The sequence below is a fragment of the Myotis myotis genome, unplaced genomic scaffold (assembly GCF_014108235.1).
Source record: "Myotis myotis isolate mMyoMyo1 unplaced genomic scaffold, mMyoMyo1.p scaffold_m19_p_12, whole genome shotgun sequence".
Taxonomy (NCBI): domain Eukaryota; kingdom Metazoa; phylum Chordata; class Mammalia; order Chiroptera; family Vespertilionidae; genus Myotis; species Myotis myotis.
The window spans coordinates 5,047,497-5,075,458 of record NW_023416316.1 but is presented as its reverse complement, the minus strand read 5'-3'; the positions used below and the strand labels follow the sequence as shown (position 1 = coordinate 5,075,458).

At 45.3% G+C, this 27,962-nt stretch overlaps 1 protein-coding gene across 4 annotated transcripts in view; it reads left to right on the top strand.

Moving 5' to 3' along the window:
• The window catches only part of RALGPS1 (Ral GEF with PH domain and SH3 binding motif 1), a 238,537-nt gene that overhangs the window by 18,041 nt on the left and 192,534 nt on the right, over positions 1-27,962 (top strand). For 3 of the 4 annotated variants that reach the window (XM_036329618.1, XM_036329617.1, XM_036329615.1), the window contains exons 2-3: positions 22,296-22,417; positions 25,544-25,651. In XM_036329618.1, the coding sequence (XP_036185511.1) occupies positions 22,296-22,417; positions 25,544-25,651 (230 nt within the window). Of the gene's footprint in view, positions 1-22,295; positions 22,418-23,761; positions 23,888-25,543; positions 25,652-27,962 lie in introns of all 4 variants that reach the window. The other variant, XM_036329616.1, reaches the window with a different exon arrangement.

Genomic DNA, 27,962 nt, shown 5'->3' with positions numbered 1-27,962 from the left:
CTGTAAAGGAGGAAAGCTAACTGTCAGTTGCTTGTGTATGGCTTTTGCCTTCTTGCACACATTGCATACCCAGTATATCCCTGGGGCATGTATTCTGCTAGCTCTTGGTAAATTGTTTCTAACTCTCTTTCTTCTTATATATAATCAAATGAAGTTATTTCTTGAGTTTAATGTTTGTGGTTTACCTAATTTGAAATAAAGTACAAAGCCTTAAGAAATAGGGTATTTGTTTATACATATATTTAGCAAAATTCTTGATAACTAATTCCAGTCTAATGAAACTTTAAATCTATATGATATATAAGAGTATAAAAAAAGTAGAACTAAAGGATGTTTAAAGATTAGCTCAACTTTCCTGTTTTATATACAAGGAAACTGAGACAAGAGAAATGAAGATGTTGACTAAAGAGCGGTCACAGTTGATGAGTGACAGATGTGGTTCTGGACTTTTGCTTCTGGCCTGTCCAGGAAAACTTGAATCCATCAGGGCATATAGAGGAAACTGAAGGGAATCGTCTACACTGTTTTTGGGTAAATATCTGTGTTCACTCAAGAATGAACAAATATTAACACTAACATTCGCAAGGACCTACTGAGGAAATCAGCAGCAAAAGGGAAATAAACAAGGCATGCAAGAACTAGAGGAAGAGCAGGCTTTGGGGAAAAGTGTCCAAGCCTTTACTCATGAGACTGAATACATTTCAAACATCATCATCTTTGTTCTCTCAGAGAAGTTATAGATGCTCTGAAAGATGAGATGATGAGTCAGCAGACTGAGATGAAAAAGGAGCTTGAGACTTAAAGACCATAAGGAAATAAATCACACAATGCAGTGTCTGAAATTAGCCGGCACTACAGAGAGTCAGGAGTCAAGAGGAGGATCCACTGCCCATCTCAGAAGGGTCAAGAAAGCAACAGGAAACCCCAGATGTGGATGATGGACCAGATCGGAGATCAGAACAAATGGAATAGAAGTAATCCTCAATTTTCCTGAACTGAAGAAGACCTGAAGGGTTCATCATGAATCAGGCGAAACTAGCAAACTAGGTAACACTTAAAATAATATCCAGGTGAAGAAATTTTTAAATTTTGAGACTGAAGAGAGGATACATAAGCATCTAGGCAGAAGGAAACTTAAAGTCAAAGGGGAAAAAAAAGACTAGGCTGGTCTTAGACTTGTCTACAGTAGGTTCCAGAAAGCTGTGGAGCAGTACCCATCGAATTTTGAGGGAAGAGGGTTATGACCCAATAATTTTATACTCAGCCAAGTTTCAGTTCACATTTGACAGTAAAGAAATTCATTTCAGTCATGCAAGGACGTACCTTGTGTGTGGCTTTAGCTACAGCCATGCACCATTCCCGAGAGAAAAAACACTAAGAGGCATGTCTGGCCACTGAAAGACAAAGTAAAAGACCATGAAGGGGCAAGTCAGTGTAGGAAAGGATTGGCAGTGAGAGTGGAACCATTCAAGTATAAAGTCATTTCCAAGTAACTGTTGTGATTGTACTTATAAAATAGAATATAAACGAAACAATTACTGAAAGAAGATAAAACATTAAACCATTATTAATAGAAGCAGGAATAGAATTCCTGCTCAAACCAGAGATCATATGTATGAACACACTGCACTCCACAGAGCTACCAGATATGAGTGATGAAAGATTTGAGTAGTACGCAGAACACCTGGGACCACTTGTATGGTTGTTCCTCTGGGCCAGGGGTCCTCAAACTTTTTAAACGGGGCCAGTTCACTGTCCCTCAGACCGTTGGAGGGCCGGACTATAGTTTAAAAAAAAACTATGAACAAATTCCTATGCACACTGCACATATCTTATTTTGAAGTAAAAAAAACAAAACGGGAACAAATACAATATTTGTATTTGCATGTGGCCCGCGGGCCGTAGTTTGAGGACCCCTGCTCTGGGCACTGTCTTTTCCAATATCCTGGAAAAGAGGGCGTTTGCTTGGCACCTTCATTCTGTAGGTTAGCACACTGCTGGTGGGAATGTAAAATGGTGCACATTCTTTAGAAAACAATTTGGTGGTTCCTCAAAAAATTAAACATCAAGTTACGTGACCTAACAATCCTACTCTTAGGTATATACCCAAGAGAACTGAAACATATGTCTATACAAAAGCTTATACATTCATTTCATAGCAGTATTATTCATAATAGCAAAATGGAAACAGCCCAAATATCTGTTAATTGATGAATGGATAAGCAAAAGGTGGTATATCCATACAGTGAAGTATTATTCAGCCGTAAAAAAACAACGAAGTACTGATTCATGCTATAACATAGATGAGCCTTGAGAACATTCTAAGTAAAAGACACCAGACACGAATATGAATGTCTAGAAGAAACAAATCCATAAAGACAGAAGGTAGTGGAGTGGCTGCTGAGAGACGGGAGGAATGGGAGTGAGTGCCAGTGGATCCAGGGTTTCTTCTGGGGGTGATGAAAAGGTTCTGGAACTAGAGAGTGGAAATGATTGCACAACTTGGTGAATACACTAGAAACTGCTGAATCTCCAGAAAAGGGTACATTTTATGGTATATAAATTAGGTCTCAATTTTTAAAAATAGTTCTTTTCTCGTTATTAAATATTAATCGTAGCAAACTAAGAAAACAAAGCTACAAAAAAGCAACCATCCTCTTATGGTTAATATTTGGGGTACATATATCCAGATATTTTTTTGTGTAAGTCTCCACAAGCATGTTTTGCTTTAGCCTCTTGTGAGGGTGTTTATGAAGGAAGGAATATTTTGATCCCTACATAAGTGGAAACAATGGAAATAGTGAACTATTTGGAGTCAAAAGACCTGGGTTCCTGCTCTGACCACCTCAGGTTTGTGAGCTGGAGAGAGGCACTTCATTTCCTTCCTCATCTTTAAAAGGGATTATAATACTTTGTGATATCTTACCCACCATAATGGCTAAAACGAGAAAAAGAAAAAGACCATACCAAGTGCTGGCAAGGTTGTGGAGCAGCCAGGCTGTCAGACCCTGCTGGTGGGCGTGTTAGTTGGTTTAGCCTGAGTTGGAAAACTGGCCTCATCTACCAAAGCTGAACATACACTTGCCTTGTAAGTCTGCAGTTCCACTCCTAGGTGTCAACACAGCAGGAAGGCATACGAGTGTGTGCCAAAGGTGTGCTCAAGAAGGTTTATAGCAGCACATCTGTAATAGCCAGATGGGAGAAAGTTGGGCGTCCGTCAGTGGTAGGATGGACGGAAGATGCATGTGGTAAACTCCCACAGGGCAACACTGTCATCAGGAAGCACTAATGAACACTAATTCAGTGAAAAAGGATGGATTTTAGACATAATGTTCATCAGACACAGGTTACATACTGTATGATTGCATTCATACAAAGTCTAGGAGTCAGAGTAGTGGCTGCCCTTGGGAGGCAGGTAGAGAGAGAAGGGGGTGCGATGGGTTCTGGGGCTGGCTGCGCTCTGTCTCTTCATCTGGGTGCTGGTCACGGGGGTATTCACTCTGTGACAGTTCTTTGTCGCGTGTGCTTTTCTGAACACATGTTGCACTTCCATAAAAAGTTTATTTATTTAAAACACTGAAAAAGGAAGCTTCTTAATCACATTGCTCTCACTAAAATTATTGTTAACAAGAATGAAAGTTTTTGTATTGTTGATAAATAAAATAATTATTTTAACATACTTATTTCATCTTTATCTCTTCCTTTGATCATTTGTAGCTTTATAATGTACATAACATGCTGATACATTAGAACATACATTTAATTTACAAATAAATATATGTGTGTGAGAGGTGCTTACTTAATTTTTTTTAACTGTTGGTAGGGAAGAAACCAGAGGTTTGGCAAGCTATGGCTCTAAGTCATAACAGAAGGGGCAGCCTGAGCAGAGGCCTGGCTGTGGGAAGCAGGTGGCCAGTGGTGAGCCTCAAGTTCCTCAGTCAGCATCCTGTACTTGGGTTGGTTTCTTGTTGCTGGTGCATGGGACCAGGAGGTGGTGGTGAAGCTGAAGAGAAAGGCAGGGGCACAGGGGGAGGGGCTTTGGGGCCCTCACGTACCCTTGGCAAGCCACACATGTACACAGGGGGTGTGTCAAGGGATCCTTTTCCCCAGATTAAACTCTGGGGTTTTCTCTGTGGTTCTTATGTCAAGGTTTTTTCTCTTTCCTTTCTCTCTCTACTTCCATGTGCAAAACCTCTTGTTGTTACTGTGTAGTGCTGTCATCCTTTTGCTCCCATTGGACAGAAGACAAATGTTCTGTATCTGACTCTCCAGCAGCTGGGGTTACCTGGACATCCTCCTTTCCCTCAAGCTCAGGTCCATGTACCTCCCTGCAAGCCCCCTCCTCGCTTTCAGCTGTTCTAGCTCCAGATCCTTCATCAGAAAGGGCCAGCTCGTTGTGTGGGTTATGCTTGGTCATGGGAGGATGGGGTGAGGGAATATGAAGAGATGACAATTACTGGGCAACCAGATGCCACCCTCCAACCTTTCTCCCTACAATTCCTGCTCCCTGAGATCCTGCCCTCCCCATTTGGTACCTCTTCTAAGAATGCTTTGCAGCATTCCCCCGCTCACTGGAGCTCGCCTTCCTTTAAACCTTTGTGGCATGAGTTTTGACCCCCTGGCCACATTCTGCTCTTTTGATTTACCCTGTACTTCCTGCCTTGACTCCTTGACTAGACTTTAAGCTCTTTTAAGGTGGGAAATGTGTCTTGCTTATTATTGTATCCCATGCAGTGCCTTGCTTAATATCTTACATTAGGTGCTCGGAAAGCAACATGGAATCTTCTAGGGCTCCCAGCATCCATCCCCTTTGCAGCCATGGCCTCAGGTCTTGATATAACATAAAAGAATATGGGAAGAGGCAGAGAGTGCTGGGGATTCTATTCAGGTAGGAGCAGTTACAAAAATGTTAAAAGCTGAAGTATTACAATATTTATGAGATTTTTCTCGTAGCCTTACCCTTCTGTCAACCCATTATCACAAAAGAGTCAGAAGGTGAAGTTTCTGATACTTTCCTGGCAGGGCCCCAGTCTTCCTTGATATTTCATGATTAACTACAGGACAAGTAATTCATATAGTGCTTAGAAGAAGCAAGTTCCCCATAGCTTACTTATCAGTGGGATCGGTTTCCCGAAGGAGAACACTGGAAACAACTGTTGGCCTACAGGTAAGCACGTGAGAAAAATGAGGCTCAGATAAGTCATTTCCCTGAGGTCACACCGTACGCAGGTAGCAGGGTTGAGATTTGACTTGGGGGTCAGTCTAGTTCCTCTCTGCTGTCTGTGCTTTAGGTCTGATTAGAACTGAATTCCATGAGAGGGACTGCATCTGCAGCTACCTGCTGCCTGTGCCCTTGATGGGGCTGCCGATCACCCTGATCCCAGGGGATCTGGGCAGAATTGCTCCCAGTACAAGCACCTGGCAGAGGACTGCCTCTCCCCTGTCGTCACCGGAGGTGGGGGGCACAGGGCAGAGGATCTGCTCCCCCATTCGCAGCAGGAAGGCCATGGTTTGCCGGCTCCTTTTGTATGGGCCCCTTGAGCAAAGGCTGTCAGGTTGTCCAGGGCCACAGGCTTGCTACTGCTACAGAAGCTCAAGTAGCCTGCCACAAACGGGGTATGAGAGCCTGTGCGCTCAGCAGGCAAAAATCAAAGGACAGCTCATTTGCAGGGACAGCCTCTCACTTGGAGCAGTGGATCCTGTGAGGCAGGATGGATGGAGAGGATACACGAGGGCTTTAATTTATAGGGAGAGAACTTCCCAAGGGACGAGAGTACAGTGTACCAGAGGCTTTCTGGAACTGGAAACAGGGCGTCTGAATTTAAAAATCAGTAAAAGAACTGAAATTAGTGGTTTGGAAGGTCAAATAGAAGAAATGCCTCAGAATCCAGAATAGTAACAAAAAGAAGTGGGAATAATGAATTAAAATCTGAGGCACTTGGAAACCTTGTCCAGGGGACCTGGCATGGGGATAATGGGAGTTTCAGAGGAGAGAAAGGAATAGATGGAGGAGTCAATGAAGAAAATTTCACTGAATTGAAGAAAGATTTGATTCTTCAGATTAAATGGATTCATTAAGCTCACATTGAGACCAACACTTAGACCTGTTTTCTAGTAAAGTTCCTAAACTCCAAGAAGAAAGAGAAAAAAATCTTAAAATTTTGTTGGAAGGAAGAACAGGTTTTCAAAGGAAAGAGAATCAGACTCTTGCTGGTCTTCCCGTGTGCAGCCCTGGAGGCTGGAAGACAGTGGATTGGCATCTCCAGACTATCACAGGGAGGGGCTATAGCCCTCCGTGTACCCAGCCAAGATGTCACTCATGGCTCATTGCAAACGAATGACATTTAAAACATGGGAGGGCACAGAACATGGCATTATCTATTAAATGTACCTGAGGAAAATACCTGTGACCTTTTCTAGCTGAAGGACAAAGCAGAGCAGAGATATTGAGACGGGAAGGAGCAGGGAGGAGGGAGAGGAGATGACCCATCCCTGTTTACACTGGGGTGGGAGACAGCAGAATGGGCTTGGCACCGGCTGCTCCAGTGACATTTTGTCATCTCTTCTGGTCTGCATAGCTCTCCTTCCTGGGCTGGAAGCCATGTCCAAGGGGCTGGGTGGGGAAGGGCCTGGAAGAGGGACTGCACACTCTCATCACAGAACATGCTCCCCCGCAGGCAGCACCTGGGATTCTCCATGGGTTGGGTGCCTTTAAGTGCTGCCTCGTTCCCTCACACCCAGCTTTCTGCACAACCTTGTCTCCTGATCCTACCCTGTGAGGGTCATGGCCCTGACCACTTAGGAATGGATTGGTATGCAAGGGAGTGGGGGGTGGGTGGAAGGGGAGGAAGCAAATGGGAAGCAAGGACCAGGCATGATCTTCACATGGGTGATTACTGGTTGGTGTGTTGAAGGTCAGTCTTTAGGGAGCCTGGGAAGAGACGTGGCAAGTCTCACTCATATTTATTTATTTTTATGTATTTTTATTGATTTCAGAGATGAAGGGAGAGGGAGATAGAGATAGAAATATTGATGATGAGAGAGAATCATTGATTGGCTGCCTCCTGCATGCACCACACTGGGGATTGAGCCTGAAACCTGGGCGTGTGCCTTGACCGGGAATTGAATCATGACCTCCTGGTTCATAGGTCGATGCTCAACCACTGAGCCATGCCGGCTGGCCAAGTCTCACCCACTTTTAGCTGAAGCCCCTCTGGGGTGGATCCACCTGGGTCTTGCCTGAGCTGAACCTGAACCTGAGCCCAGTGCATTAGCCCCAGGTATTTGTGCCAATTTTCCCTCACCCCCCTTCTCCCCGATACTGCAGGGGTATTTGCACCTGCCAGAGCACCTTCTCTCCTTGAAGTCCTTTCATGCAGTTCTTGAGCCTTTTTTGCAGGTGTCTGGGGGTGCTGGTGGGGTGGCTTAAGCATTGCAATCTCGCCCCTTTCTGCAGCAGGCTGGGGGAGTAGTTCATTTTTATTGGGAACACAACAGACTCTGCTGGGAGCTGTGCTGGAAACTGTGGATAAAATAACATTTGAGCCCTTACACTGTGATCAATACTGCACAGAGGTGGCCTCAGTTCAGGAATGTAAGACATATAAAGCCTTAGACAGGTGCCTGGCCCCCACCAGTTCTCCTGAGTGCCAGCCGGGATTGTTAGTTTATGCTCCCAGGAGGTGAGTACAGTCCCAGATCCCCACTCTACAGAGGGGGAAATGGAAGCTTATAGGTGCTTGCAAGTGTCATGTAGGTGGTAGGTGGCTGTGTCAGGATGCGAATCCAGAACTGTTGGACTTACAAGTCCTGTCTCTGAGGTTAAATGAGATAGGTATGATTTCTGGTTTAGCAGGGAGATGCTCAGAGAAAGCAATCCTGCCATAGTGACAAGTGCTACAGTAGGCTAAACGGAGGGTGCACAGCGAGGCCCTCGACCCACACCCGAAGGATGGAGAAGAGACAAGTATTCCAAGCAGAGTCCTCGGTGTGATCAACGTTGCTGCCCCGTCACCCAGGGGATATGCCTCAGTCTCCTTTGGGCTTCACTGAGGAGGCACTAGCTTAGTGGTCTGAGCACATGCTCAGTCCGTGATTAATCATTGAGGGCAGGGTTGTGTCTGCTCCTTCCGGCCAGACTCCTGGGACCTTTCATTGGGAAAGACCCCTCCTCTTCCAAGTACCATGTGACCCGAGTCCAGCAGTTCTCAACCTGTGGGTCGCGACCCCTTTGGCAGTCGAACGACCCTTTCACAGGGGTTGCCTAAGACCATCCTGCATATCAGATATTTACATTACGATTCATAACAGTAGCAACATTACAGTTATGAAGTAACACGAAAATAATTTTATGGTTGGGTCACAACATGAGGAACTGTATTTAAAGGGCCAGAAGGTTGAGAACTACTGCCTGAGTCCCTGTCACTGCTTAGGAATCCCTCAGCCTTCTTGGGGACACATGCATATGGCCTGGGTTAGCTCTGTGCTGCCCAACTATCTCACTCCACTCCTGTCTCTGCAGTGAGCACATTCGGCTGTCCCATTGGACTGCTTCATTGCAGTTATGCATAAAGGAATGAAGCACCATTATAAGATTATGATTGAAAACTAAGCTAAATAAACCCCACCATTGCTTTGCACCCCCACAAATCAAACTGTGTGTGTTTGCCTGTTTCCCTTCCAGTCCTTGTCCACAGGACAAGAGGGTTTTTATGTACAGTTGTGCCTCTGTCCCTTGCTTCCTTTTCACAGTTGGAAATGAGTTATCAGTTAGGAAATGGCCACCAGGTGGCGCCACAGCACCAGACATCTGACTCCAACCGCCTAAGTCTGTAATACCTGGTGGTGAGCCATCCTTGAAGTGCTTATCTATGGAAGTTTATTTTCAATTTTCTCTTTAAATGCTATGCTTCTCATAAATGTTTATTATAATAACTGAAAAAATAGAACAGGTATACAAAAAGTAGAAAGTAAAAGTGTCATACAATGACACCTTTAAGAAGCAATGATAAAAACAATTAAATAGATATCCTTCTGTACGTGTATGTGAGTTTACAGTAGGCATAAATATTTAAAAACATGTCCAAATGTCACTTTCTCAGTGAAAGCTTCTCGGACATCCCCCTACCCCCTTCAAATTGTAACCCTGTCCCCTTTTCCTGCTTTGGTTTTTTTCTCTTATCTATCACCAGCCGACATACCATATATTATACTGAATGCTTTATTTTTATTTGTTGTCTGTTTACTCCAGAATGTACAGGGGAACTTTTGGCTTTTTCATCACTGCTCTATGCCCAGCACCTGGAACAGTGCCTGACACATACTAGTGTAGACTTTCAGTAAATGCACGTTGAATGAATGAATGTAAATATGTCCTGAATTTGTGGACATCTTTCTCTGTCTATAAATATTGATCTATCTCATCCTTTTAATCCACTGCTTAGTGTCCCCTTGAATGGACACATTCCACTGCCTGTCCTGAAACAGCCATGTGGTTTCTCAGTGTTTTCTTGCCTTTTGTAGGTGGTGTTGCAGTCAGGGACCTTCCTGGAACATACTCTCTGGTTGCCAGTGTGATGATTTCCTTATTTTGCTCAGATTCTGGGTTTAGTGCTTTACATACAACATAGAATATAGTCCTCACACCATAAACCTCACCCCTGTGAAAGGTGCCACTCTTAGCTTCTCTCTTTGCAGGTGACAAGCCCCTGCCCAAGACCACACGTATGCCGAGAGTTGAGCCACAGCTCTTGGAAGGGGATTCATCCTTTAGTTTTCAACCCACACCTGAGGATATGGTTTTATTGATTTTACAGAGAGAGGAAGGGAGGGAGGGAGAGAGAGAGAGAGAGAGAGAGAGAGAGAGAGAGAGAGAGAGAGAGAGAGAGAAAGAAACATTGATAGATTGCCTCCTGTGCGTCCTGACTGGGGATGGAACCTGCAGCCTAGGTATGTGGCCTGACCATGAATCAAACCCAGAACCTTTTGGTGTACAGGATGATTCTCCAACCAGCCAGGGCAGGGGGGCGTGTTTCTGTATTAAGGATATTACTTCCTCATCTCTCATGTAACATCACAAACACCCTTCCCCCACTGTGTAGATTGTCTTTCATCGTTTTTTTCTTTTTTGTTTTTTTTTGGTCTTTTCTTTCATCTTTTTAATAATGTCTCTTCCTAGTCAGAAGTTTTAATTTTTATTGTAGTTAAACCTGCCAGTAGTTTCCTTTGTTTTCTGGCTTTTGTTTCACCCTAGAGAGGACTTCTTCACCCCGAGATTATTAAAAAGTGACTTGTGTACCCACTAGTATTTTTGTGATGATTTTTAATTTAAATCTTTAATCCATCAAAAATTTATTATATATAATACTAGAGGCCAGTGCATGACATTTGTGCACTAAGGCGGGGAGGGGACGCGGAGGGGTGGAGGGCTGTTCCTCAGCCCTGCCTGCGCCCTCTCGCAGTCTGGGAGCCATCAGTCAGACACCCTTAGCGCTGCTTCTGAGGCAGGAGAGGCTCCTGCCACCACCTCTGCGCTCGCCAGCTCGCCAGCTCGCCAGCCCGCCAGCCGTCAGCTGGGCTTCTGGCTGAGCGGTGTTCTTCCTGTGGGAGCGCACTGACCACCAGGGGGCAGCTCCTGCATTGAGCATCTGCCCCCTGGTGGTCAGTGCGTGTCATAGCAACTGGTCATTCCACAGTTTGGTTGATTTGCATATTACCCTCTTAGGATAATATAGGATGGGGTAAAATTTTAAACTAATGCCCCCCTCAAGTAAATAGTAGATTGTTTCACCAACATTTATGGACTAGTGCATTCTTCCTCACTGTTTGAAATGCTGTCTTGGTTGGATACTAATTCTCATGTATCCTGGGTCCTGTGTTGTGGGCTGCTCTGTCCTGCCAATCCATTCATCTCTCCTGGTGGGACAAGCCCCTTCTCATCATGCTGCTTTTCTGAAAACTCTGAGTTCTTTTAACTGTTCTTCCAGATGGAAGTTTAAATGAATGTGTTGAATGCCAAAATGAATTCCCTTAGGATTTAGAATGAGCTTACATTTATACATACATCAGCTGGGGAGAGTTGATGTCTTTACAATATTGTTCCTTATTAAGAGAAGTGAAATAGCTCTTCTTTGATTTTAGACTCCTTTTTTTTTGTCTTCTAGTAAAATTTCATAATTTGCCTCAAATGAAATTTGTACATTTCTTAAAAAATATATATGTAGGCTCTTGTGCCAGTACATTTTTGCCATTTATTGTTTGGATAGAGGAAACAGTTGATTTTATGGCCAGATACCTAACACCCATGGCTTTTTCCTTAATCTAGTTCCATTTTCTGGTTTGTTGATGTCATCCTTCCTTGTATTTTAACACTGCATCAGATTTCTTGTTCTTATTTTTTATTTCTTTGGTCATTTTAACAAGATTTGAAAAGGGGAAGGCGAATGTGTTGACCAGTTTATGGTTTTGAAACCAAAATCTATTTTTATAGTTTGATGTGAAAATGTCATTTTCTCTGTATACCCCTGGCCAGCAGCAGTGTCCAGGGACGTGCAGGCCAGGCAGGCGCAGGCCAGGCAGGCACACTTAGGGGTACATGTGGGAGTCAGAGAAGGCTGAGCCCTGTTCCCCTTGGGATCTCACAGCAGCAAATGGGGAGAAAAGAGGGCCTTTAACAGGTGTGTGGCTTTTTGGCACTTAGTGATGCTCCTAAAGGTGTGCCGTCCGCTGCCAGTCAGACCAGTTACTAGTAAGTCTTCTGCCTGTGGCAGGGACTTGGGGGGAGAGAGGGAGTAAATCATTCCTGTCCCCATCCTCTGTCCGCCAAGACAGTGCATGTTGGGCCCATGTTCACCCGTGTGAAATACCTGAACCTCCACACCCCAGAGCTGTAACTCCCCGACAATGGTTTGTACAGGAAAGGGTGAGCCCTCGTTACAGGCCTGGTTGTTGAGATTCTTTTGGGGATGGGGAGTGGAGTGGGATGTAAGGGTGTAGAATCCCTTTTTAAATTTTTAAATTGTTTATTTTGAAATAATTTTACACTTACAGATAGATAAATAGAAATTCACATATACCCTTCACCCAGCTTACATGTTAACAGCTTACCTAACCACAGTACAGCTATCAAATTAACATTGTTGCAGTACTGTGAACTAAACTGTCGACCTTTTTCATATGTCACCAGTGTCCCCCTAACGTCCTTTTCCTGTTCCAGGATTCAGTCCAGGATTCCTCCTGCATTTAATTGTTGAGTCTCATGAGTCTCCCAGTCTGTCACAGTTTCCTCGTCTGCCCAGAAGATCACATCAGATCCTCATTGGATGAAATTTATGGTCTTATTTTTGTGCTTCTGTTTCGCATATGTTAAAAGCGTCTCCTCCAGGAGACTTCATCGAGCCCTGGGTATCATTACAGGTGCCCAGCTGGCTGGTACTCTTGTGAAAATCAGCTTCTCCTGCCTCCCCAGGCTGCCCTCCTCCAGGGCAAGTCTAAGTAGTGACAGTGTTCTTTCTCCAGGGGCAGGGGAAGAGGCTAGCCAGCCCACCCTTGCCATCTTCTCTGAGGCTTGCGTTTTCAGATGTCCTCCTCTCTTTCTCTTGCACTGTTAATATTTGGTGGTGTTAATGTAACTCATTGTGCTTGAGAACATGCCCAGGAGTGCGAGAGTCCACGGCCAGCGTGGCTTTCGCGGGTTCAAAGACTTGGAGGGAGGGCTGACGCACAAATGATACACAAGATGGAATATTAATTTTTTAATTAACCGGGGGAACCAGAGGACAGCCTAACCATAGCGGTCAAGCTCTTTCCGTTGCTCCATTCCCAGCTGCTTTTATTAGCTAGAATACACAATTGCTTTTAGGAATGCAAACAGACATATCAATGGTAATGTTTAGCAAACAGTAAGATTGTCAGGTCTTGGGGGAGTTTGCTTTAGGCCATTGAGTCAGCAGCAGGTAATAAAATGTAGATATTCACCCTGTGAATATCAAAAGGAGTCCTGGTCAGCCTTCTGCCAGACTCCTCACATTTATATCAATTACTGTTGATCTTGGTCGCCAGCACAGGAGTGCCCAGAAAATCCCAGTCCGCATCTCCTGCCTGCTCTCTTGCCTTCCCTTTTCTGCCCAGCTGGCCCGGGGGAGTCAGGAACTTCTCCCCCTTTGCAAGTCGGCCTTTCCCTGACAAGATGGTGTTCTTCCATCCGATGCCAAAGCTGTCCCGGGTGTCTGGGGTAGACAGTCCTCATCTCTTCATTCTCTGTCTTACCCCCATTTCCTGTTCTCTTCAAGCCCTCCCACAGTATCCCTAGGCCTCCCATTTTCCTACGGAAAACTCTGCCTCTGCTTCCGATGGAAAAATCAGGTCTTCCTTACCAGCCAGTGGCTGCAGGTGGGCCTCTCTCTCCACCTGTTTTCCGCAGCTTTGTTTGGAGCCAAAGAACCTGTGGTTTCAAGAGTAACCATGTGTGCTCGCGTGGGGCATGGGGAAGCGCTAGCCGGCCTCTTCGTGAAGCGTTTACATTAAAACGATCCTGCCAATCAGAGCATTAGTTTTCTTTTGAGAGCCCTTTCTCTTATTTCTCCTGTTGCCTTAACTTCAAATTGGTTTCTCGTAGTCTTGTACTGAGAGCATGCTCATGCCTGCCCCGCCCCAGGTGGGGGGAAGGAGGAGGTGAGGGGGTTAGCACTAGCCTCAGCTGTCATTCATTGAGACACTGCCCCAGCACTCTCATGTGCATCATCCTATGAACCCTTTAACATCTGTGAGGGAGGAGGGACTGCGATTCTCCCATTTTTACCGATGAGGAAGGTGAGGCGTAGCCAGGTCTAGAAACTTGCCAAAGGGCACAGAGTAAGTGATAGGTGAGAATTCAGATCCTGATGAATCTGTTCTGTAAGCCACAGAGGCACTGGCTCCTTTTCCTGACTCAGAGGTGGTACCATGGCTGTCCTGTTCTTAGTTCACCAAACCTGCGATGGATGGCAGGTCATGCACCTCGGGCTGGAGCGAGCTGAGCTGCAGGCTATGGGAAGGCCTCCGAGTCCAGCTGCCCACAGACAGAAGAATAGGTGCTGTAGGTACGTCTCGCTCTTTTCCAAGTGAATGTAAATAGTGCTGTGACCATTAAACCACAAACTCATTTAAAGATGTTGGTCATTTATTATAGCTTTTTGTTATCAAGGGTTTTTTATTTTTATTAAAATATTTTCATTGATTTCAGAGAGGAAGGGAGAGGGAGAGAGGAGAGAAACACGATGAGCGAGAATCATTGACCGGCTGCCTCCTGCATGCCCCATGCTGGGGATCGAGCCTGCAACCCCGGCATGTGCCCTGATGCAGAATTGAACCATGATCTCCTGGTTCATAGGTCGATACTCAACCATTGAGTCACAGTGGCCAGTCTCAAGGGTTTTTCTTAATCAACAGATGTAAAAAAGAGAACTAAATTACTTTCAGTGTTGAAAGGGAAGGTCTCTAAAATGCATTTTCATATATACTGATATGTCTGTATATCTCCTTGTATTTCTACATACAGGGATGTGTGCTTAACTGATGCCCTACATATTGTGAACTATGTAACCTGGGCACAGGCCCAGGGGCTGTGTGTGGGGGGGACTTTTCTATTTTGTACCTTTTCCCCCAGTTTATATACTTTTAACATGTACATGTTTTACTTTTATGTAAAAATTCAGGAAGTCCTCCTACCTGCAAAGGTTAGGCATCCCCAGGGGACTTGATGTTTCTGAGGAGGAGATGGGCCTTACTCATCCCTGCTTCTCGGGCTTCAGCACAGTATGTGGGCTGGGGGGTGGGGGTGTTGGTAAGTGCCTGTCACCTGTAGACCCTACCTCAGCTCCATAAATGTAGGTGCTTCCCTTTTACCCATCTGTATTCCCTTTTCATGGTATCTGCCCACTTTCAATCTCTAAACCCTGCCCTTCTAAACGCTGCTGCTTTGTCTCCACGGAGGTGCAGTGGCCTTTGGACACAGTGGTGCCTCCCAGCCCATCCCCTGCCCCTCAGTGAGGACGTGAGAGGTAGGATGTTGAACATCTGGTGGGATGGTATGAAAGGAGCAGGGGAGGGCGTGGGCGGACACTGCAGTGAGTGATGGCATGGCAGGTCTGACGTGCTTACATGGCCAGGCCGCTCTGTGAAAGCCGCCAGACGCTGCTGCTTGCCAGGAAAAGAGGCTTGGCCAGCTTAGAGAGGGTCAGGAGGAGGTAGAGATAACAGCAGTGCCAGCCACACAAGGCCGGCCTTCCTGAGTGCTGGCAGGTGGTCCAGCCCCAGACAGATGGGCCCCAAGGAAACCTTTCGGCAACACAAAATCTGGTCCTGTGTCTGTGGTTCAGAGTGTGTGTGTGTGTGTGTGTGTGTGTGTGTACACACGTATGTACACTTATTGCTCCTGCAGTGGGCCAAATATTGGTGGAGGGGTTGTGGGCAGAATCCCGCTTTGTTTCCTTCCTATTCGTCTTTGTTGCAGCCTCTGTTCAAGACGCAGGAAGGTGGAGCAAGCTTTTGACCACGTCGGCGGAGAGCAGCCCCACGCCGAGGAACTGGGCCTGCCGTCCATTTTCATACTTGTCCGAACATTTGGAAGAGATCACTCTCCTGTAATTGAACATTCCTGGATGTGTGTATTTTCTTTGAAACAACCTCCATAAGCTTAGAAAAAAGTGGTTATTCTGCCTTCTCAACAGTGGTCTGCACCAGACTGTCTCATGTTATTTTCTTGGTTTCCTGAGCCTGAAATGCTGAAGCAGAATTCTGAGTTTGGAAGGAAACCAACATTGCATATGGGATTTTCCTTCCCCTCCTCAGGAGCCCACACACACCAGACCAGACGCTGTCATAGGGAAACAAGAGACGTGGGATTGTTCTGTGGTTCTGCTACAACTGCCACGTGCTTGCGGAGTTACATCATGAGAATCGCTTTTTCTCCTGCTGTGTTTTGGTTTCCAAGGAGGCATTAGCAGCCGGAGTGTGTGTGTGTGTGTGTGTGTGTGTGTGTGTGTGTGTGTGAGAGAGAGAGAGAGAGAGAGAGAGAGAGAGAGAGAGGTGAGAGAGGCAGAGGGAGAGTGGAAAATAGGATTTTGGTGTGTGCAGATTAAAATGGCCCAACTAAAAAAGCTGGTGCTCTTACTTTTAGGCCACTGTGGCATGGAACACAGTCAATGCGGGCATGTCAAACCGTAACCCTAAGTGACAGTGTAATTTCTCTCTGAGCGCCAGTTTCCTCATCTGTAAAAAAAAAAAAAAAAATTTTTTAAATGCACATACATCCTTAGCCAGAAAGGATGACAGCAATGATCAGACTGCACAGCTCAGGGCTTAGGAAAAACTCTGCCATGTTTGCTGCACAGATGTGTCGGGGCTGCGTGTCAAACAGACTGTGCCTGGCTTGTTTGCCGCTGTGCCCCCAGTGCCCGTGTTAGTCTAGGGTGGGCACAGGGCTGAGATAAAGGGAGAAGGGGGAGGATTCCCGGGGCTCCTGGCACACTGGCATCACACACCTGCGCGCTTCCACACCTGCTCACACTGCCCTCCTGTTCTCCGCTCTTTCCTTGAAACACTCCCACTGGTCCTTTAAGACCCAACTCAATGGCTCTTCTCAGAGTGATGTCTTCCTTGACACCCCCCTCCCCACAAGGTGAACCTGTAATGTGACCTTGAAGGACTTTCTCCCCAACCTGCACCGCAGGACCCTGGAGCACAGGGCTGTGTCATCTTCGACTCCGGGGCCTCAGAACTGGTCCACCAGCTGTCTCAGTAGAGGATAACTTGGGGCTGTTCAGTGAACGATGAGCACACTGCTGATGAGGCTTTTAGGTCAACATCTACCCGGTCATAACAGCCACAAGTCATCCTCTCTTCCTTTTCCCTCACATGTAGTCCATTAACAAGTCTTGTCTGATTCACCTCCAGACCTCCTCTCAGATCCATCCCTGGTCCCTGTGGCCAGCAGTCTTGTCATCACCGTCCCTTACCCACCACTGGCTTCACTGGTCCTGTTTTTTGTGGCTCTCCAACCCAGTTCTCCACACAGTAGCTACAGTGACCTTCAAAACAGATCAGGTCATGTCACTCCCCTGCTCAGAACCCTCTAGTGTACTCCAAATAAATCCCAATTCCCCACCGTGGCCTGCAAGGCCCTCCAGGCCCTGGCCCCGGCCTGTCTGTCCACCGCCTCCCACTCTCTAAGCTCCAGTCATGGCCATCTGCCTCCATCACAAAGCTTCTACGCTCATGTGCATCCCAGGGCCTTTGCATTTGCTGTGCCCTCTGCAAAGAACAGTCCTTTTCCTGTGGCTGACTCCTTCCTAAGTTTCAGTTCAAAGGCCACATCTGCAGAGAGTCCTTCCTGGACCACCCTGGCAATACTGTATTCCCTCCATTGTGTTTCTTCAAGACATTTCTCATGATCAGAAATTATCTTCCTGTTCACGGTATTTTCTCACTCCCATTCTGGAATGTGAAGTCTATGGGAGCAGGGTTTGCTCACTTCATGGTCTCAGTGCTTGGAACAGGGTTTCTCGACCAGGCATCTCTTAATTTGAATGGGGGAAAATGGCATTTTTATTTTTACAAACTTCTAACTGAGGTATAACATTTCTTTCAGTTACTAACAGTGAATCACAGTAATATTGGCAGTATCTGGGACTTTGTCACCAATAAAAATCACAAATATCCAACACCCATTTTTGATAAAAACTCTCAGCAAGGTGGGAATAAAAGGATCATACTTCAACATAATAAAAGCCATATATGACAAACCCACAGCCAACATCATACTCAATGGGCAAAAACTAAAACCATTTCCCTTAAGAACAGGAACAAGACAGGGATGCCCACTCATACCACTCCTGTTCAACATAGTACTGGAAGTATTATCCATTGCAATTAGACAAGAAGAAGAAATAGAAGGCATCCAAATTGGAAAAGAAGAAGTAAAACTGTCCTTATTTGCAGATGACATGATATTGTACATAAAAAACCCTAAAGACTCTGTCAAAAAACTATTAAACTTGATAAATGAATTCGGCAATGTAGCAGGATACAAAATTAATGCCAGGAAATCTATGGCATTTCTATACACCAATAGTGAACTTACAGAAAGAGAGACTAAAAAAGCAATCCCATTTACCATCGCACCAAAAAAATTAAGATGCCTAGGAATAAACTTAACTAAAGAGGTAAAAGACCTCTACTCAGAAAACTACAGGACACTGAAAAAAGAGATAGAGGAAGACATAAACAGATGGAAGAACATACCATGTTCATGGATTGGTAGAATCAACACCATTAAAATGTCCGTACTACCCAAAGCAATCTATAAATTCAATGCACTTCCCATTAAAATACCAATAGCATATTTCACAGACCTGGAACGAACTCTCCAAAAATTCATCTGGAATAAAAAAAGACCCCGAATAGCTGCAGCGATCCTGACAAAGAAGAACAAAGTAGGTGGGATCTCAATACCTGATATCAAGCTGTATTACAAAGCCATGGTTCTCAGAACTGCCTGGTACTGACACAAAAACAGACATATAGATGAATAGAATAGAGAATCCAGAAATCGACCCGAACCAATATGCTCAATTAATATTTGACAAAGGAGGCAAGAACATGCAATGGAGTCAAGACAGTCTCTTCAATAAATGGTGTTGGGAAAATTGGACAGATACATGCAAAAAAATGAAACTAGACCACCAACTTACACCATACACAAAAATAAACTCAAAATGGATAAAGGACTTAAATGTAAGACGGGAAACCATAAAAATACTAGAGGAATCCAAAGACAACAAAATCTCAGACATATGCCGAAGCAATTTCTTCACCGATACAGCTCCTAGGGCATTGGAAACTAAAGAGAAAATAAACAAATGGGACTACATCAAAATAAAAAGCTTCTGCACAGCAAAAGAAATCATCAACAAAACAACAAGAAAGCCCACTGCATGGGAGAACGTATTCGCCAATGTTATCACTGATAAGGGTTTAATCTCCAACATTTATAGGGAACTCATACAACTTAACAAAAGTAAGATAAACAATCCAATCAAAAAATGGGCAAAGGACCTAAATAGACACTTTTCAAAAGAGGACATTTAGAAAGCCAAGAGACATATGAAAACATGCTCAAAGTCACTAATCATCCGAGAGATGCAAATCAAAACAACAATGAGGTATCATCTCACACCTGTCAGAATGGCTATCATCAACAAACGACAAGTGCTGGAGAGGATGTGGAGAAAAAGGGAACAGTCGTGCACTGCTGGTGGGAATGCAGACTGGTGCAGCCACTATGGAAGACAGTATGGAGTTTCCCCAAAAAGTTAAAAATGGAACTCCCATTTGACCCAGTGATCCCACTTCTAGGAATATATCCCAAGAAACCAGAAACACCAATCAGAAAGGATATATGCATCCCTATGTTCATAGCAGCATAATTTACCATAGCGAAGATCTGGAAACAGCCTAAGTGCCCATCAGCAGATGAATGGATTAGAAAACTGTGGTACATCTACACAATGGAATACTATGCTGCTGTAAAAAAGAAGGAATTCTTACCATTTGCAACAGTATGGATGGAACTGGAGAGCATTATGCTAAGTGAAATAAGCCAGTCAATGAAAGAAAAATACCACATGATTTCACTCATTTATGGATAATAAAGACCATTATAAACTGATGAACAAAAATAGATACAGAGGCAGAGCAGTGTTGAACAGACTGTCAAACTACAGTGGGAAGGCTGGGGAGGGTTGGGGGGCGGGAGTGGGGTGTAAGAGATCAACTGAAGGACTTGTATGCATGCATATAAGCATAACCAATGGACATAAGACACTGGGGGGTAGGGGAGGCCGGGGGAATGTGTGTGTGGGGGGGAAGGAGACATATGTAATACTCTTTGTAATACTTTAAGCAATAAAACAAAAATAAAATGAATATTTAAAAAATCACAAATATTTTCCTATCAAATATTAGCTGTTGGTATCTTAGAATGCCTGTGCTCATACTGCTTTGAAATTATGGTAATTTCCAGATCCACCAATAGATCTTGTTCTTTAATGCAATAATAAATAAATAAATAAATAAATAAATTTATTTATTTTCTTACTACATCACAATTGTTTTAAAAATAATTTAATGACTGTACTTTTATATAATTGGTTTCCTGAGAAATCCTGTGTAATCAGTTTCCTGTATAATTTTACGCATTTAAAAACATTTATGTGAGAAAGGGCCTCAAGGCTTCACCAGTCAAAAGGGTCCAAGGCACACAACGGTTAGGAACTCCTAGCGTGAGTGTGCCTGCGTGACGCCTGAGCTCAGTGAGTGGATGGATGGATGGTGGCATGTATCTTCCCCATTGACGTGGGCCCCTGTGTGACCTTGGGGTTTAGGAAATAGCCTTGGTCAAGGTCCTTGGAAATCTGTCTGACACTGAAAAAGAGGCATTTGTTACAAAGCAGTGGGAACCAGGCCCCGTGTTCTCCTCCCCTTTCAGACATGGCTGTCTCTTGAGCTTCTCTCTGTGCATCTCCTTCTGACCGACTGTCCCTGCACCCAGCAGGATTTGGCAAACATCTGCTCCCAAGGGTACAGCACCTCTGTTTGGTTAACCAGCAGAGATTAGCATCTCCGGGTTCCGAGTTCCCAGGAGAATGAGGTGGCCACTGTGGTTCAGTTAGTCCGGCCTGGGAGGCTTGGCTCCCATTGTCAGGGGCCCACCTGTGGGGTTGGGAAGGGGTTCTTAGGGAGGGGCTGAGCCGGGCTGACCTCCTTGTTGGGAGTCTGGTTCTTGGCCAGGAGTTGGGGCTTGGCCAGGCCTCAGGGACTGAAGGTGGATGGGTGGAGGTTTCTCTGGGCCCTGGAAAGGATCTTCCATTCTGTTTGGTTCTGTTTTTTTCTTAGCATGTGAAATATCACTTGTCTGAGAATTGTTGCCCATAAATTAGTCTGTTTTCGTCAGTGGCGAGACATACAGGAGTGAGATCGGAAACAAGCTCTGTCTGTCTTTCTAGCTCAGGCTGCCGGAAGCATAATGGGTACACAGACAGTCAAGATCAGACTTGTACCTCCTTGTTTTCCATCTTTTCTAGTGACCTTTGGGCTTGACCTTGCTTACCAGGACTGATTATGTCCTTGGCACCACAGACCCAGCATGTCCTAAATTAAGTTCATCATCTTTTCCCGCACCTCTGTCCCTTCACCATCATCCTTCTGGTACTTCCAGCCAGAAATCATTCATCCTCGGCTTGTGCTCCCTCCTGCCCTCATCAATTTCTATTGAATTTCTGCCCTTACTGCCTTTTGGTTTGTCTCCTTCCCTCTGACTTCACTGCTACAAACTTAGCTCAGAGGACCCTCCTCATCTGTTGCCTGGGAAATTGCAGTTGGCTTCCAGCTGGAACCTTTGCCTCCCCCCCCCCCCCCCCCATTACATTCTCCCTACTCTCCTTGCCACTTTCCTGTAAAAAAGCTGGTGTGGCTACAGTTCTGTGATGTTTGGTGATGTGATAAATGCTGTGCTAGAATTGTGTACACACACATTGGTATAAAGCAACTGATGTTGCTTTGGGTGAGCCAGGCATAATAACCAGACGAAATGACAGCTGAGTAGGATCTTGAATGCTGACAGGATGGGGGACAGCATGAGCTGAGGCACCAAAGCGTGAGTCACATAAGCTCCCTGTGCTTCCGATTCCTCTGTGCCCTGTGGGTGTAATCATAGGGCCTGCCCGAGGACTGCAGTGAGGGCTAGATGAGCTGAGGTGTGTAAAACGCATGGCACCAGGCAAGTGCTGTGCAATATTAGCTGCTCTCCACATTATTGCTGCTGACATGGTCTGGTGCACAGGCAGACACAGCAGAATTCGTTTGTCTTCTTCACCTGCCTCCACTTTAAAACAAAGATCACAAACTCTAGTGCCTGCAAGGGCCAGGTGGGCCACCACTGCTCAGCGCAGCTGATGGTTGTCAGGCAGGGATGTGGGCCCGGTACTGCCACGTATTCCTAGTTTCAAGAAATGTCAGAAATCCAGGATTCTGCATGAAACCGTTCAAGTTTTAAACATTGGTGGTTAATTTAAAAAATATTAAAACCTGTGCAAGCCCAACTAAGTACATCTGTGGGCCACATTTAGCCTAAAGGCCATCAGCTTATAATCTTTCTTTAAAGGTCTCTGGGGTCATCTGCTCAAATCTGTCACACCTTTTCCCCAGGGGTGGGGTCTAGTCTTTGAGGGCTGGTTTTTATGAGCTCCTTTGCCTTGCAGGACTTCTCCTGACGGGTTATGTCACCGACAGAGGCTGCCCTGAAGCTCCCTGTGGCCTGGAGACTATGTACAGGAGGAATGGTCTGATGGCTAGTGTGTTGGTCACCTCCGCCACTCCACAGGTACGGAGACTGCGAGAATCTGACAGTGCGGGCAGCAAAGCTGCCAGGCTCCAGCTGAGTCATGAGCAGCAAAGCTGTAGGGCTCCATGAATACCACCATTCTTAGCACTCCCGAGGCCCTGGCCACGCCGGGCGTGAGATTTGGGAGGCAGTCAGTCCTGAGGACCAATATGTTTCTGAAGTCTTTCTCTTCAAAGAAAAACAAATAGCTGCTCGGTCCAGTGTTAGCAAGTGCCACATTCCATGTTGGTGCACGAAGAGATCAGACCTTTCCCCAGAAAAGCCGCCGCTGATTATAAATAAGTCACACATTCCGGAATGAAGTCAGACAGAACTGATTCCAACTGGCCTGTGCTATTATTTACCTTCCTCAGGAGGAAATGGCTGTGAGGACTGGTGGTCTGAGAGTGTCCTGGGCTGGGCCTTTCCCCGAGGGTTTGGGAGTTTTCTTTCCAAGTTCAGTAACGTAACAGAGGCACGCAGGGGAGTGGGTGTCATCTGCAGCCTGGGGATGCCACCACATCCAGTGTGTAACGCCTGGTCCTGTGACTAACTGGCCATGCTCAGTGTCCTGAGCTCACAGGGCCCTTAGAGTGGAGCTGGGCTTTTGAAATGCTCCTATGTAATCAGCTAGAAATTCACAGGAACTAGCTCATTTCTTATAAACCTTTAGAAAGTTTTCCTATTTTGATCTCTGGTTCTGAAAAGCAGACTTGTGGGTGCCTTTTGAATTTTTCTGATGGTGCCAATATAGGTTTAAATAAAGTTACTGCATCATCACTGCCAGCACCACCAATGAATGTATTTGGGGCAGTTTTGGATTCAACAAGGACCCTTGTTGAACACGTGTTTGGGGCGATGCAGTGGGCATGACAGGGAAGTGATAAAACCGGAAGCCCAGGAATGGGCTGTTTGGCAGCTAGAGGAATCAGAATTCTGTTTCTATTTACAATTTACACTCCACCTCCAGGAAAACTTCTTTCTCCTCTGCTCTCCCTGTATATGCACATTCGTGCGCACACACGCATACATGTATACTGTGTCTATGCACACGTGTGTGTGTACAGATACATGGTGAGCACTCGATAAACATTTGTTGAATGAATGAATACATGTATAATTGAAGTGCTCAATAAATTTTGGTGACTGAATGACACGTTTACACATATCCACACCCATGATTAGTGCTTACTATATACCAGGCTCATTTTTTGCATCTTCACAGACAATATCTGACTTAGTCCTCACAAAGCCCCATGAGGTGTGGACTGTTGTTTTACCCCTAGTTTAGAGATGGGGAAACTAAGGCAGGGAGAGGTGGATAACTGCCTTTGATTTCCATAGCTGGTCAGCGGTGGGTGGGATTCAAAGCCAGGCCTGTGGGACCCAACCCGGTGTGCTCCTGACTGTGATGACACTACCGTCCTGAAGAAAACCTGCCCTGTCACCTGCTGTGCCACTTCCTGGAAGGTGGGTGCGGGCATGCGTGATGCACGGTCCTCTGCTCAGGGAGTGTACAGGGCTGAGGAAAATAGACGGCCAGGTCCAGGGGCATTGACGGTTAGTCTTCATTATTTTTCAAAAGGGTAACACAGGTTTCCTCAGGGGAGACTGTCCCATTACCCATACAAGTTTTAAATTAGCTACCCCTGAGCCCACCCAGACCCCTAGAGCCCTAGAACCAGCATCTCCAGGGGCGGTGGCGTGGGGGTGGGGGGAGAGGGGCAGGGAGCGGGTGGGGGAAGAGGAGGGGTGAGGATTCTGCCAGTTGCTCTGTGAGCTTCATTTTCTATAATCCACTGCAGCCCTGGGCAGTATAGGTTCCAACAGTGCCATTTACAGATGCCTGGGACTCAGTAAGATGAAGGCACTCACCTGAGGTTGGGCAGCAGCTGGTGTGGAGCTGGCCTTAACTATCACGGGACCCTGCTTCTTAAGATCATCTTAGGGTTTTGGGTATAGTAGACTCATTTGTGAAGCCTTTAAATGACACAGATTCAATATTTTTCCTATTGAAATCTACAGGTTTAGTTTCTGCTCCTCCTTTTAACCTCACATTTTCAGATATTGACTATTGGTTTCCCTCACTGGCCTAAAAACAATCTAGTTTCCAGTAAGATTGCAAAGTTTTTCCAGATACAGCCGTTTTGGAAAGAGTGAAATAAAGAGGAATTAATAAAAGCATATTCTCTAAATCCCAGTCCAAGATGTTGAGGTTAATGGAAACCACAAAATCCCTCTTCGTGGATTGAGACTAATAGAACCATTTATGAACAGGGCACAATTTTTGGGTGGTAAGTGTGATTGGTTCCCCAAAATAGGATTTGATGAAATGAAATAAAATTGAGGAGAAGGTATGCTCAGCATTCTGGGATCCCTGTAGTGTTGGGTTTTTCATGCAACCAGCCACAATTGGGGAGTTTTAACTTGCTTTTTTATGGGAGACACTTTACTTGCAGGACTCACAGTGTTCTTCCCTACAAGGGACGCTACTAAATATAACTTTCACGCCTGTCTCCAATGCCAGTCGGTTACCTCTCACCTCATCAGCTCACAGGCTTGAATTCCAAGTGGCCAGTGAAATAAGCCTTAAGAGCTCAGTTAGCATTTTGTGTAACAATTTCCTGCAATGAACTCAAGTAGAAAAAAATAAAAAGGTAAAACCAGGTAATGTCTGAAAGATATAACGAAACAGGTGATCTCCTCAGGCCTCCTAAGTTGGGAAGGCTGGTTCCCTCTGAAAGAAGAGTGGGCTGTATTTTTGACCCCCCTGCCACACAGCCAGCTGGAAGCAGGTGGGGTGCAGTGATCTGGTATCAGGTAGATACAAAACCAGGTTCTCTTTCTGGCTCTTCACTTTCCTAGCTGAGCTACCTTGGGGAAGTAACATTGCCTCTACTTCCTTTGCTGTAAAATGGGAATAGTAATAGTGTGTATTCAGAGATGTTAACATGATGCATATGAAGTGCTTAGCACCGTGCCTGCAACAGAGTGAAGCACTAAACACTACAAGCTTTTATCATAATGCAGTCTGTCACTCTTTGCCTCCTCAGTTCTGAGGTGTGGGAGGCAGTGACTCAAGTCAGCCAGACTGCTCAGGTGGCACGTCTCTCCCGGTCCCCACAGGGCAGCAGCAGCTCAGACTCTCTGGAGGGCCAGAGCTGCGACTATGCCAGCAAGAGCTACGATGCCGTTGTCTTCGACGTCTTGAAAGTGACTCCCGAGGAGTTTGCTGTAAGTAACAAAACTGACATGGGTCCACAAGTGGGTGCTAGAAGGGGTCACTGCTCAGGGCTCTTTGCTCTGGTTGGAGAAAACCCATATGCCCAACAATAGGGGATTGTTGAATAAAATATTCTTTATGAAATACCACACAGCATTAGACAGGGTGCCTTCAATCTAAAAACGAACTACCTTGGGAGGCATTCACAATATATGAAAAGGGGGGAACTTTCAAGAAAGGGAGGGCCCTGGCCGGTTTGGCTCAGTGGATAGAGCGTCAGCCTGCAGACTGAAGGGTCCCGGGTTCGATTCCGGCCAAGGGCACATGCCCAGGTTGCAGGCTTGATCCCCAGTGGGGGGGGTGTGCAGGAGGCAGCCAATCAATGATTCGCTCTCATCATTGATGTTTCTGTCTCTCCCTTTCCCTTTTTCTCTGAAATCAATAAAAATATATATTTCTTTAAAAAGGGAGAGAGTGAAAAATGCAATTCATGTGGAATTTTTCAGCCCACATAGCACAATTCAGACACTCATTACTGAAGAAGGAGGTGTGGACAGGGCCACTTTGCTTCTAGTAACAGGTCAGCACTGGTTTTTGCCTGGGTATCACCTATCCCCGGTGCTGGCCACTGCCCAAGGGCCTGTGGGAAGTCTAAGAGGCTAGAGAGAAAACAGGAATAACCAGGGAAAGGCCAGCACACACATGCACAGACTAGCTGTGGTGTTTCCGGGCACGGGTGCTGGCCTTGTGTCTCAGGCAAACAGATGGACACTAGGAATGGCCAATACTTGGATTGTGCATTGTACTCACCTATGTGCTTTTTGTTACTTCACAATTTATTTATTTATTTTTAAAATCTTTATTGTTGAGAATATTACAGATGTCCCTCTTTCTCCCCCCCCCCCATTATCCCCCTCCACCTGGTTCTTGCCCCACCCCAAGCCTTCACCCTACTGTCTGTGTCCATAGGTAAGATCTTTGGATAATCTCTTCCCACACTCCCTCCTCCCTTCCCTTTCAGATTCGTCAGTCTGTTTCATGATTTCATGCCTCTGTTTCTGTTTAATTCACCAGTTTATTTTGTTCATTAGATTTCTTGCTCGTTTATTTTGATTTTTAAATTTGATTGCTGTTAGATATGTATTTGTTGCCATTTTATTGTTCATATTTTTATCTCTTCTTTTTATTCAATAATACCCTTCAACATTTCATATAATACTGATTTGGTGGTGATGTACTCCTTTAGCTTTTTTTGTGTGTGTGAAACTCTTTATCTTCTAAATGAGAGCTTTGCTAGGTAATCTTGGTTGTAGTGATGAGTCTTATTATTCATCACTTTGAATATTTCTTGTCACTTCCTTCTGGCCTGAATAGTTTCTGTTGAGAAATCAGCTGACAGTCTTATGGGCGCTCCCTTATAGGTAACTAACTGCCTTTCTCTTGCTACTTTTAAGATTCTCTCTTTGTCTTTAGCCCTTGGCATTTTAATTATAATGTGGTCCTCTTTGGGTTCCTCTTGTTTGGGACTCTCTGTGCTTCCTGGACTTGTAAGTCAATTTCTTTCACCAGGGAGGGGAAGTTTTCTGTCATTATTTCTTCAAATAGGTTTTCAATTATCTTGCTCTCTCTCTTCTTTTGGCACACCCATAATGCGAATGTTGGTATGCTTGAAGTTGTCCCAGAGGTTCCTTACAGTATCTTCATATTTTTGGATTCTTTTTTCTTTTTCTTCTTCTGCTTGGGTGTTTTTTCTTCCTCTTATTTCAAATTATTGATTTGATTCTCAGAATCCTCTACTGTTGAATCCCTGTATATTATTCTTTATTTCAGTCAGTGTATGCTTAATTTCTGACTGGCCCTTTTCCATTTTTGGAGAGGCTTCTAGAAGATTCTTGAGTAACCTTATAACTGTGATTTTGAACTCTATACCCAGTAGTTTGCTTTCACTCATTTCTTTCATTTGTGACGTCTCTTTGTCTCTGCATTTTGACTGCTTCCCTGTGTTTGTTTCTATGTATTGGGTAGAGCTGTTATGTCTCCTTGAGTTGGTAGAGTGGCCTTGTGTCGTAGGTGTCCTATAGGGCCCAGTGGGTCAGCCTCCCCAGTCACCTGAGCTGGGAGCTCTAGGTGCACCCCTTTGTGGGCTATGAGCACAGTCTTGTTGTAGTTGAGACTTGATTGCTGTTGGTGTCACTGGGAAGAATTGACCTCCAGGCCACTTGGCTGTGAGGACCAGCTGCGACTACAGTGGGAGAGCTGCTATACAGGAGACACCCCTGTGGAGCAAGACTTGCTTCAGTGGGGCTTTGGTGCTCACTGAGT